At 35.2% G+C, this 13,013-nt stretch overlaps 1 protein-coding gene and 1 pseudogene across 1 annotated transcript; one reads left to right on the forward strand and one right to left on the reverse strand.

Annotated features, from left to right (window-relative positions):
* The first annotated feature begins 2,671 nt into the window (after positions 1–2,671).
* LOC104883938 (uncharacterized) lies at positions 2,672–3,949 on the forward strand. The gene is made up of 2 exons (XM_048635460.1): positions 2,672–2,935; positions 3,440–3,949. The coding sequence occupies exons 1-2, from the start codon at positions 2,672–2,674 to the stop codon at positions 3,947–3,949; spliced, it is 774 nt and encodes a 257-aa protein (XP_048491417.1).
* An 8,143-nt stretch (positions 3,950–12,092) lies between these two features.
* Positions 12,093–12,191, reverse strand: LOC125493068 (small nucleolar RNA R71; annotated as a pseudogene).
* Positions 12,192–13,013: the final 822 nt, after the last annotated feature.

Raw genomic sequence — 13,013 nt, forward strand, 5'->3', positions numbered from 1 at the left:
ATGTTCGTTTTGTGTATTGGAATTGCATTTTTTTGTTTCCCTTAGGCTTTGCTGCCTATAAATTGGGGACATAAGTACCACCTTTGAAATAGTAAGTGCTGACAAAACAATACACTTTCCAAACTTACTGTTTCATTTGATTTTAGATGCTCCTATTTTATTAGATGAGAAGTCCCTTCTTGATAGGTGACGTTTACGTCACTTTTAGGGGTAGTTTTTATATTAATTTTGTAAGTTATTTTCATTTATTTCATCTATTTTAATCTTTATTTCTTCCTTTTTACATTTTATAGCTTAATTTATTTATTTAACGATTTTTATTAGTTTTTAGCTCTAAGTTTCGTAATTTTAGAGTTGTAATGAAAAAGTTTATCCTCCACCGCACACAACTCTTAACCTACACCACACCAATGCCTAATACATCATCACCACAAGTCGACCACCATCTTCCTTCCACCCATATACACCATAGTAGACTAAATCCCCTGCTCAGACTAGCCGCATCACCACCACTCCAGTACAAGGCACATAACGTCATCTCCACCACAATTTAATTAAGCATTTGTCCCAAAACAAAGAGGAGCAGGCGCTCCTTTGTGGGATGGAGCGGGAGCTCCGTTCAAAATCAACAAAAACAGGAAGTATGAGCGACCAGGGGCGGATTTACTATGGGTTCACTGGGTTCAGGTGAACCCAATGATTTTTGGAAAAAAATTGCCCTATTTTTTCTTTTAAAAAAAATTGAAAATATTTCAGATATTAGATATATACTATATGTGTGCAAAGTAAAACATGAAAGAAGCATGTGTCCTAGTGGTTTTGTATCTCCACTGGTACGCGCGCGGGATCTGAAGGTTTCAGGTTTGAAACCTCAAACACCCTTTTTTTTTTTAACCTTCTCTTTTCTTTTATCTAAATTTTAAACATTAACTAATCCCCCATTCTCATTTCTCCCTCAACAACTAAACTGTTGAACAGATCACACTAACATAGCCAACATTTTACCCCAAAGGTTGAAACCCTAACTCCCTAGCAACGAGCCAACGAAGAACTGACGTATGACAAGCGACGGCGCACGGCCACCGTCTGCTTCCGTCTTCCCCACCGCGACGGCGAGGCGGTGACCGCATCAGCGAATCTATTCAACTGTTTGAAAGGTAAAGCCCAATTCTTCAATTTTAAATATGAATTTCACTATTTTAGATTTTAGTCTTTTAAACATTAGATGATTAAAATATGTAATTGTAGTTATGTAATTTTGTTAATCATTTAAATGTTGAATACTTGAACGAATGATTGTGGAATTGTGGAGTTGTAACTTGTTAGTTGTTGGTATTACTTAGACACACTGACTCAATACTCAATTACTCATAGAATGAATTTGTTGCTTTATGAATTTCAGATTTAAATGTTGAATGAATGAATGTGGATTGTGGACTTTGGATTGTGATTTTAGAATGTTGAATAAATGTTGAATGAATGAATGTGGATTATGGATTGTGAATGAATGAATGATTAAATGTGATTGAACTTTGTAGTGTCTAGACACATGGAGTTGAAATTTCTTGCTTGTGTTATTGTGTAGATTGTATTGTGACTATGAAGGGTTTAGAATTTTTGGAAAGATCGTGCGGGAAACAAGTCACAAAAATCATCCGCTTGTTCTTCTCCTAGTTCAAGAGAACCTCTAAACCCAATACAAGAAGGTGAAATTCGTGATAATGAGCCCCCAACATCCATAGCACCACTTCAAAGTACACCACAAAGAGAAGATAATTCAAATGCTAGTGCCGATGCTCACACTTATGATGTTGATCTTCTTCCACATGACCCCGGAAAAAGAATCCCGATCTTGGCATTCCCATCAAATGATCAAGATGCCGTGAGGAGAGGATACATAGCCAAAAAACGTTGTGCCCCACTCTCACATGACTTTCCTCAAAGAGAGATAGGAGGTATGCGTTGCTTTAATGTTGCTTGGTTTGATAAGTATGATTGGCTTGAATATAGTGTTGAGAAAGATGCGGCTTTTTGCTTTGTGTGCTATTTGTTCAAAGACAAAATCAAGTCTTTGGGGACATATGATTGCTTTGTTAATGGAGGCTTTAGAGGTTGGAACAAAACTGAAAGATTTGAAATGCATATTGGGGATGTAAATAGTTCTCATAATAAAGCTAGAGAAAAATTTAATTTTTTCACTAAGCCAAAGTCGTATGTGATTGAGTCATTTAGCTCTTATACTGTAGAAGCTAAGATCCTTTATAAATCTCGCTTGACATATTCATTGGAATGTCTAAGGTTTCTTTTGGGTCAAGGGTTAGTATGTCGTGGACATGATGAAAGTGACGTATCGAATAACAAAGGAAACTTTCTTGCACTTCTAACATGGTTTGCTGAAAATAATAGTGATGTGAGCAAACTTGTCTTAGGTAATGCTCCGAGGAACAATATCATGACTTCTCCTATGATCCAAAAGGACCTTATTAACTCTTGTGCAAAAGAAAATACTAGGCTTCTTATTGATGATATTGGGGTGATTATTTTGGAATACTAGCTGATGAATCTAGTGATGTGTCACAAAAAGAACAAATGGCCCTTTGCTTGCGTTATGTTAACAAAAAAAGGGAAAATAAGTGAGAGATTTCTTGGAATTGTGCATGTTAAGGATACCATGGCTTTGACATTAAAAAATGCAATTGAAACTTTGCTTATGGATCATTCATTGATTTTGTCTGGAGTTCGTGGTCAAGGTTATGATGGGGCTAGTAATATGAGGGGTGAGATAAACGGTCTCAAAACTTTGATCATGAATGAAAATCCTTCTACTTATTATGTCCATTGTTTTGCTCATCAACTTCAATTGACTCTTGTTGCGGTTGCTAAAGATAATGATGATTGTATTTGGCTTTCTGAGCAACTTGGAATTTTATTGAATGTTATTGGAGTTTCTTGCAAAAGAAGGGAGATGATTCGGTAGTTACAAGCACAAGAAGTTCTAGAGGCATTAGATTTAGGTGAAATTGAGAGTGGAAAAGGATTAAACCAAGAGAGTGGTTTGGAGGCTTGGTAATACTCGATGGGGGTCGCATTATAAAACAATTAACAATGTCACTTCATTGTATTCCACTATCATTAAGGTTCTTGTGAAGATTAGAACAAGTAAGGGTAATAAAGAGAATCGTGTGAAAGCTATTGTTATTATGTCAACATTTGAGTCATTTGAGTTTGTTTTCATGTTACACTTGATGTCAGAATTATTTGGACAAACAGAAAAATTATGTCAAACATTGCAAAGAGGGGACCAATATATTGTTAATGCCATGTCATTTGTCTCTTTAACTAAGGATCGATTGCAAAAGTTAAGAGACCATGAATGGGAAAGATTTTTGGAGATGGTTACTTCTTTTTGTGCTAAAAATGAGATTGATGTTGTTGATAGAATCATTTGTACATTCCTCGTGGAAGATCAAAACGCTTCTTTGCCAAAGTTCCAAATCTTCATCGTTTTCGGGTTGAAATGTTTCTAAGTGTTATTGATTTGCAACTTCAAGAGATTAACAATAGGTTTGATGAGAAAAATATGGAGTTGCTTATATGTATGTCTTGCTTGAATCCCATCAATTCACTTGAGGCATTTGATACACAAAAGTTGCTTAGGCTTGCCGAGTTTTATCCAAAAAAGCTCCTATGTAATGATATGACAACACTTCGACATGAACTTGAATATTTTTATGATGACATGAAGAAAGATGCAAGGTTTGGAGGAGTGAAGGATATTAATGAACTTTCTATTATGCTTGTTGAAACAAAAAAGCATAATTCTTATAAACTAGTTTACTTGCTTATAAAACTAGTATTAATTCTTCCGGTGGCAACGGCAAGTGTGGAACGAGTCTTCTCTTCAATGACTTATGTGAATAACAAATTGCGGAATAGTATGGGTGATTAACTATTGAATGATAACTTAGTCACATTTCTTGAGAGGGATCTTTTTGTTCAAGTTAGTGATGATGATGTATTAAAATGTTTCCAAAGTATGAAAACTCGTAGGATGCTTTTGTAATCTTTTTATCGATGTAATGTAATGAATGAACATTTTATTTAGCTATTGTGGTTTGATATTTGAATTAATGTATTGAACTTTGAGTGAATAAATGTATTTTTTTTTACTGGCTCCGAACCCATAGGGTTGGAATCTTGGATACGCCACTGTGAGCGACCATGGAACGACCACGGAGTAGCGCTCAAAGAAAACATGCTCAAACACTCATTAAATTAATCAAGGGTTGTGATTTAATGAAGCAAATCAATGACAAAAAATTGAACCTCAAAGAGATAGAATCGAAGCCATGAAATGAAAATCAATGGCCACGATTTGCGCCAATGATGAAAATGATGATGCAGCGAAATTGAAGGCCATGATTTGCTGATTGATGATGTCGACTTGAATTCCACGAGATGATGCGGTGTAGTGCGATGTAGGGGACTTTTACTCAGCAGCGAAGAAGACAGAGAAAATGGGGTCTCATACTCTTATGTTTTAGGAATTTTTAGTCTTTCTCCTCTTTTTTTTTCTTCTCTCTTAAATATCTTTTCTAATTTGTTTTCTTTTCCTTTTATTTTTTTTCTTTCTTTTCTCCCTATTTTTTTTTTGGCGACAAGAACAAACAGACCAATTAGGACACTAATTTACCCTGTCTAGCTGCAACTGCTAACTTATGAGCTGGGGTGACATCCATTCTACCAACTTTCTTTATTTCACAAGAGTTAAACTCCCTCTGTAAGGTTCTGATGTCGTGCATTAAGGTGGCAATCTCAAAGGGTTGATGTGGGTTGCCAATAGCTCGGACAACTTCCACTGAATCCAAGTGAATTTGAAGGTGTCGGATTCCTCTCGACTTTGCTTCGTATATGCCTCTGTAGACAGCATATGCTTCAGTTTGAAGAGACGACGAGGCGACTATTATTGCATTGCCTTCAAAGGCTCTAGTCCCATTCACATTAGCTGACCAACCAATTCCTGCTCGTGGATGCTTATCCTTATGTCGTTTCCAGGCCCCATCCACCACCATGACACATATATCTTGCTGGCAGTTAGATGTCTGGGAGCGTGGAATCTCTTGTTGAGTTCCAGATGAGAAAAGGATATTCTTACTCGAAGTCTCCTTTAAATTTTTGCTCTCAGTCCATTCTCTAAGAAGGGCGTCTTTCCTCTGTAAAATTTTTGTAGGGTCTTCATATATTTGTCTGAAAACAATATTATTCCTGTGGATCCAGATCGACCAGAGAGTGGCTGCGAATTCTTTAGCTCTTTCTGATTTGACTCCATCCTCCTTCCAAAACAACTGAAGGAAATTTCTTACCCATTCTCCCAAGGGAATAATCAGGCTCGAGTCCGTTTTGATGCCTAAATTTGAGCTCAACCGGACACGGGCTGATATTTCGCAATCTCGAAAGAGATGGTTTTCATCCTCCTTCTGCCGATGGCAAAAATAACAACTAATCTGCACTGGGATGTTTCGTTTTATCAAGTTGGAGTTAGTGGCTAGGGCCTTATGAATAAGCCTCCACATGAAAATTTTCCATTTGGGTCTGAGTTCTGAGGCCCATAGTTTACTCCAAAAGGATCTTTGACTTTGAGATGCATCTAACTCTTTTCTCCCTGTTACTGCTGCAAGTTATCTATTCTTCTTATTTTCTTTCTTCTTTTTCTTTTATCTCCCATTATTTACTTTTTGTCTTTTTCTATTCTTTTCCTTTTTCTTTATTCTCTTTTTTATTATCAGGAGTAGTATAAATACCATTAATTCTATTTTTGAGGGGAGGAAGCTTTTTTAGCCAAATTTTATTCACCACTCTTAATTTAGATATTTTTTAGGGCTTTAGGAAGAATTGGCCTTAATAGTTTAGTTTAGGAGAAAAGTGAGAAAACTCAAAGAAATATTGGAGATTTGGGATTCAAGGGTGACAACTTTTATTAAAGATTCAACAATTTATCAATGAGAAATTCTTTCTCTCTCCCTCTCTTCTTTTATTACTTTATTTTAATTGTTTTTCTTAGATTAATTGTTAATGCATTTGTGATTTATTTTATTTAGTTTAATGTTAGATTAATGCTTAGTATCATGATATTAGTTGTTGATTTCTCTAAAGTTATCATTTTTGTGTTTATGGAACATGTTTAGGGTTTGAGTGAAAACTCTCATTAAAATTCTGAACTTTGCGCTCTTTTTGGGGTCTAATTTAGTTGATGGGTTTAAATGAACTATTGGAATTCTTATTGGTAGTTTTTGTGGTTGGCCTCCATAGAAACTTAATTGCTAGTCACTTCAATGAAAGATTAAAAGATGAAATTGAAGAGTTGACTTCCCCATGTGTTCACTTAGGTAGACTTGCATGAAAATAAGGGTTTTAGTTAAGGGGTCTAATTTGTCATCTTGTCATTCATGTTCTTGAGTTGGAGTTTTGTTGCATGAAAATTGACCTTAATCCTCAACCTAAGTAGCCTTTTTTAGCCTAAAAGAGTAATTAGAGATGTACGAGATGACTCCCCTTTTATCCATTGCTATTGTTATTCCCCTTCTAGTTTATTGAAGTTCATGATTGGATTGAGTGGTGAATCCCATATCCTAGTCCCTCTAATATTATCGTACACCTTTTTTCTTTGCTTGATTTAGTTCTCTTTAGTTAATTCTTACATAGCATTAGAAAAATCCAAATTTCAATCAACATTGTCCTAACCTAGCTTATTATAATTAACATTTTCAGTGATTATCCTTAGTCCTTGTGGAAGAATGACCTTTGCCTGTCACTTTACTTAGTTTAGTGGTTTAGTTAGGTAGTTTGATTTAGGGGTTTTGTTTAACGACGCGAAAAACCTATTATCACTTCTCCATTGTTTTATCTTCATTATTTGCTCCACCAGATAGGTCAACGATGCCCTTTGATGTTGAGACAATGTTTGGAGTCTTCGATACATCAATAGACTTTTCGGCTTTTTTTACTTCTTTTTTTGCATCGTCCTTCATATCTCTCAGTGTTTCCAAACCTGGAGGAAATTGAGGCACACTGAAACGAACATTTTGGATACTAAATGATTCAATTTCTAAGGGTTCTTCTGTACTTTCCTCCTTTTGTCCTCCCAAATCAACGTCCAGCTTACGCTTAGTTTTTTTATTTTTGTAAGCAATCGACCAATCCACCATCAGGACTTAGGAAAAGGAAATTCGATCTAGTATTAGTAGCGCAACTAGCACTTGGAGTTATTGTTGATTTTTGTTCTCCCGGTGTGCAATCACCTTCTTCATTGCCCTTTGGTGACTTTCCACCATTGGCGGCTTCACCATGACTATCATGTTGCTTTGAATTTAGTTGAGCCAATGACAACTCGATGTTGGTAACTTTTGAGTGTATTTAATTTCATTTATGGCTATTAGAATCACGCCCAAGTTCTACACAACAAAATGAAGGCAAAAAAGGCAAAATCGGGTTTCGGTTTCATAATTGTGGAAAATATATTTTCCAACTGCATATCTATATAATTTTTATTGAATATGTAATTACAATATTAATTGTTGGCGCTGCTTATGGTTAATTATTTGGCTACATGTTACTCGATATATTATTGAGCACAAAAATGAAGGAAACTAAAGAAAACCGCCATGTAATTTTAGACATGAGGAGTTATCTTTGTCTTTCGCCATTTTCGGTTACTCCACTGCTTTTGTGATGAGAGTGAGGAGGGGAGTACAGTGGGTTTTGGTGTAATGACAGAAAGCACAAACCCTGGACATAACTTTCCTTCCTAACCACCAACTAATCCACATACAAAAAATTGTGCAGAATATAATTTTGAGATATTCTTTTAAATTTTTGAAGATAAATAATATTATATATTGTCCATTCCAAATATACTAAAGAGAATAATTGTTTCCTTTCCTAATATGCTAAAAAGAATATTTTGAAAAATTCAGATAACTAATAGAAAAGATAAGATCATTGATCATTATCCACGTTATTATCATCTAATTATTTTTTACAAAAAATAAAATAAGAAATCATATTCTTCATTATCAGTTACCTGCATAAAACCAATAGTATTATCAAATATAACTGTCATTTTGTAAACTTCAATGTTTTTTTTTGTTTAGATGAGGCACAACCAAGAATTGCTTTATATGTATTTAGTATATCCTATTATTGTTGAATATCGATATAATGTTTGATCAATATCTGGACATGTCTACCACGTGAAATACCAATGACCAAACAATTAAGCTTCACAAACAAACCACGAGACATATTTTTCGAAGTTGAGTACCAATATAAAAGTAATAGGAGTTAAGAATATGACAATGTAAGAATAACACGATGGTCATAGCCATAAAAAATATTATTATCCTATTAGCGGTGATAGGGTGTCGTACACCTGTCAAAAATAATTCTTGCAAAACCTTCTAACAATGTAGTAGGGTAAGTAGGGTAAGTAGGGTCGAATCCACGAAGGGATGATCGTTTTAATCTAGTTTCTAAGGTGTAGATAAACTAAACAAGATCACAAATATTTGAATTGAAGTTCTAAACTAATCAAACTACGAAAATTAAACTAAAAAAGATCTAGGGTAATGGTTCACCATACTATAATCTATCCAAATTATCATCAATGGTTCAATTAATCATATATCTAGAGCACAGGTTCATCCTACGATCGGGTCCTAACGCTCTCAAATCAACATATGCTAGTACGGTTGCTCAACATAATCAGATTTGCTAATTACAGGTAAGCCTCTAAAGAGTATTATCTCTTGATCTATGACTCGATATTGTCAATATTTAATCAGACAATTGATCAGATTGTAAGATTAACAATAAAAACACTAATCAATTAGAGAAATAAATAACTAATCAAACCATCAATAAATATCAATCAATAATCATATCATATAAACAAGGATTCCCAAACCCTAGAAAATAAGACTACTAAATCATGAAACAAAGAATAAACTATATCTATCAAGAAAAACATAATTAAAGAAATCAATGAAATAAATAAATAGAAATCATGAATTAATGAAGAACATGAAAAACTAGGGTTTGCAACTAAAAAAAAAACTAGAGAGAAAAAGGAAGACAAAACTAAACTTAAAAAAGTAAAACTAAGAGATAACGTGTGAAAGGAAGCAGTGGAGAGAAAGAATGAAAACCTAATCTAAATAGTATTAAGTAACTCCATATGAATAGGAAAGTAATTACAAGATAAAGGAAGTCTTGAATAAATCATTAATGGGCGGATTAGTGATCTGCGTGTACGCGTGGTAGATTGCAGCAGAAATAGTGCAATCTTCCGGAAGGCATAAATCCTTGAATAGAAGTATCCTCAGGGCGTGCCACCTGTCGTTGGAAAGCTCTTCAAGTCTAATTTCCAATTATGCTAGAATTACTTGATTTAAATAAGCAGATCAAAAGTTATGATCAGAAGAGTAGACATGATTCTCTTTTCACAGTTTTTTTAATGATTTCTTGCTTTGTTTTTGCTCAAGCTCGTATTATGACATATATACAATCCTTATCCATTGTAGCTTCTTTCAAGTGCTCCTCATCCTCAAACTTTAGCTAATTATACTCCAAATAAATTCTCATTACCTGAAATTCATCAAAAACAAGAAAACATACCGAATAGGAGTAGAATAACATAACTTAAGAATATGATGCAATATTGAACCTAAATATGAAACTACATACTCTAAAATGCAACCTAAATGCACCCTGAAAACTATATAAAAATATGACTTATCAAGTAGCTATGACTAAAACAAGTTACGAAATGTCACTATCCAATATTTGGACATGTCCACCACGTGAAATATCATTGACCAAACAATTAAGGTTCACAAACGAACCACGAGACATATTTTTCGAAGTTGAGTATAAATATAATAGGAGTTAAGTATTTGACAATGTCCGGATAACAAGATGGTCATAGTAATGAGTCATATTAATATAGGTATTTCATGATGCATTTAGGTTGCATTTTAGGATCATTTAGTTGCATTCTTAGCCAATAATTGCATATAGTTACTTAAGTTGAGAAGATATCACTCTTGTGTGTGTTTTCGGTGTTTTTGATAGTTTTCAGGTATTGAGAACACAATTGGAGTATTATTGGACAAGCTTAAGCATGAGAAGCATCTAGGAAGGAGCTAATTCAAATGATAAGTCCAAAGGGTATCTTCGAGTCAGATTGAACCCAAACATAGCGGAAACATATTAAAAGAAGTATGGAAATTAAGTCATGTGCACTCTTTTGATCATAACTCATTATACAGAGATTGGAATTTAGTGATTCAAGTGGGGTTGGAAACTAGACTTGAAGAGCTTTCCAACGGTGTATCACATGCCCCGATACGACTTCTAGTTTATGAGATATGGTCTTTACAAGTTGACGCTATTTTGCACGTCGAAAACCCGCGCCCGCGGGTTATTCCGAATTGCTTAGTCGAATAGGGCTTTATCTTTTGACGAATTAGACTCTATTTTTCTTGTTGTTTTAGGAAATAGAAAGGTATAAAGACTCAAGGGAATATTATTATTTCCTATCTTTTTTCTATTTTGTTTTTTTCCATCATTAATTCATTGGAGATTATAACTCTTTTTCTCTCAATTAGTGAAGAACCCTAGTTTTGCCTTTTCCGCAATTACATTGAATTTTCAATAGAAGCTTTGATTTTTGCAAGATTGTTCTACAATTGGTATTATTTCTTTCTCTTTTTATTCCTATTCAATCCTTTATTATTAATTCATGTTTGCTTATTTAATTATGAATATGTTCTCCCCAATTATGATTGAGTAGTCTATTTCTAGGGTTTAGGGGGATCCATGATCAATTAGGAAGGGATGTTTATTAAAGTTTTGATTTTTATTGATGCATGTTGATTCCTATTGAATTTTTTTATGTCTATTCAATCCAATTTGGCCAGATTAGATTGTTATAGTGTTGATATATATTATTATCGCGAGAGGTATAAACTTGATATTAAGGCTAGTTTCAATAGGTAGAGTTGGTATTAATAAATTCAGAGCCTGTTAATACCGTTCTATGGTTGATTTAGACTTGAGAGAGCGAATCAACCTATTTAACTGCATTATTAATTGTTGATTTTTGTGTTTCATCCCGAAATATTGATCATTGGTGAACCTTTTCCCTAGACTTCTTATTATTGATAATTCTTGATATAGTTATAGTCTAGTTTAGTATAATTATTCACAAACACTCGTTTCTATACTCTAGATTTGACTGACGATTAGGAAAAGAACACTGTTTCTCTGTGGATTCGACCCTACTTCCTTGACTACTATTTGTTAGAGGATTTTAGGATTACTTTTAAAAGGTGATAGACTTTAGCCTGTCAAAATTTGGCGCCGTTGCCGGGGAAACGGTTTGTTCCATTTTCTTTAATTGTTTTAGAGTCTAGATTATACTCTCGTCTCAGAGAACACTTGTTCTTTGGGACAAAATCTCTTAATTGTTTGTTCTTTATTCTTCTATGCGCAGGAGTTTGAGTTCAGATTGCCTACATTTGATCCTGAAATCGAAAGATCCTTTCATAGACAGAAGAACTTTTCCAACAGTTGCGAGATAATCCAAGGGAAGATAATCCTTTGGATTCTGACTCTGATTCTACAGCATTGTCTCTTTCTCCACCAGAATCAGAGATGGCTCAGAGGCTTACTGACTTTTCCCAACCCTCTTTGGCTGAACTTCCCAAGAGTAATCAAATGCCTGAAATCGAAGCTGTAAATTTCGAGATCAAACCTGCATTGTTAAACATGATCGAAAGAAAACAATTTGGTGGTGGACCTAATGAAGACCCTAATCTTCATTATCAGGATTTCTGCCAATATTGCTCTACCATTAAGCAGCAGGGAGTGACACAAGATCAGATTCGGGAGATTCTTTTCCCATTTTCACTTCGAGACAAGGAAAAGATGTGGTACAATGGGATTAATCAAGCCACTCTTGGGATCACTGATTGGAATACCTTGGCCTAGCTTTCACAGAAAGTACTACCCTCCAGAGAAGACTGCTAGGTTGCGTAGTCAGATTACAAATTTACCCAAGGGACTGATGAGTCTTTACATGAGGCATGGGAAAGATTTAAAGATCTTCAGAGAGAATGTCCCCATCATGGTCTACAAAAATGGTTCCTAGTTCAGGATTCTACAATGGTTTGGGAACAACTCGAGACTTATCCTTGACTCTGCAGCAAATGGGAGATTCATGAAACTAGAAATTGATGCTGCACATGATTTGATCGAGGAGATGGCTTTCACAACTCTCAATATGGAATCCTCGAGGACTAGCTAACAAGGGTGGAAAGCATGAGATAGATTCTATATCCCTATTAGCTGCACAGATGAATGCAATCAGCAATAAGCTTGACAATATGCAACTCTCCTCTCCTGCAAGTGTTGCTGCTTTGGGTACTACATCCGTGATTTTGTGCAATAATTGTGGTACAGTTGGACATTGGGCACAAGAGTGTCGGAGTTCTCTCGAACAAGTTAATGCTTTTCAAACATATCAGCCGAACAACCCATACTCCAACACATACAATCCAGGGTTGAGAAATCATCCTAATTTTCTTACAAGAGCACTAATGTCCTAATCCTCCTATACCACAACCACAAGCACAACAATTGAACCAGAGGTATTACCAACAACCTTCCCAACACCCTCCTGGTTTCTCTAGACCACCTTTCAATCCATCTCAACAAGCACCTCCTGCCGATCCAATGATGGTTGAGATGAGAAATATGATGCTACAAATGCAAAAAGATAGACAAGCTGGCAAAGCACAAATTGAGTCCATTCTTGCTCACAATAAGATGTTGGAGAACCAGTTGGCACAATTGGCTACTTCGAACGCTACTCGCCAACAAGGTGCTCTTCCAGCACAACCTGTTCAGCCTACAGATTCGGCAAATGCCATCACTCTCCGAAGTGGTTCTCACTA

This window comes from Beta vulgaris, chromosome 8 (genome assembly GCF_026745355.1).
Source record: "Beta vulgaris subsp. vulgaris cultivar EL10 chromosome 8, EL10.2, whole genome shotgun sequence".
Classification (NCBI taxonomy): Eukaryota; Viridiplantae; Streptophyta; class Magnoliopsida; order Caryophyllales; family Amaranthaceae; genus Beta; species Beta vulgaris.

Bases quoted from the DNA above. Each gene is read 5' to 3' on its own strand.
- LOC104883938 (XM_048635460.1), top strand. From the start codon at position 2,672: ATGGCTTTGACATTAAAAAATGCAATTGAAACTTTGCTTATGGATCAT. The intron at 2,936-3,439 runs GTTATTGGAGTT...TGTTGTTGATAG, and splicing joins AACTTGGAATTTTATTGAAT to AATCATTTGTACATTCCTCG.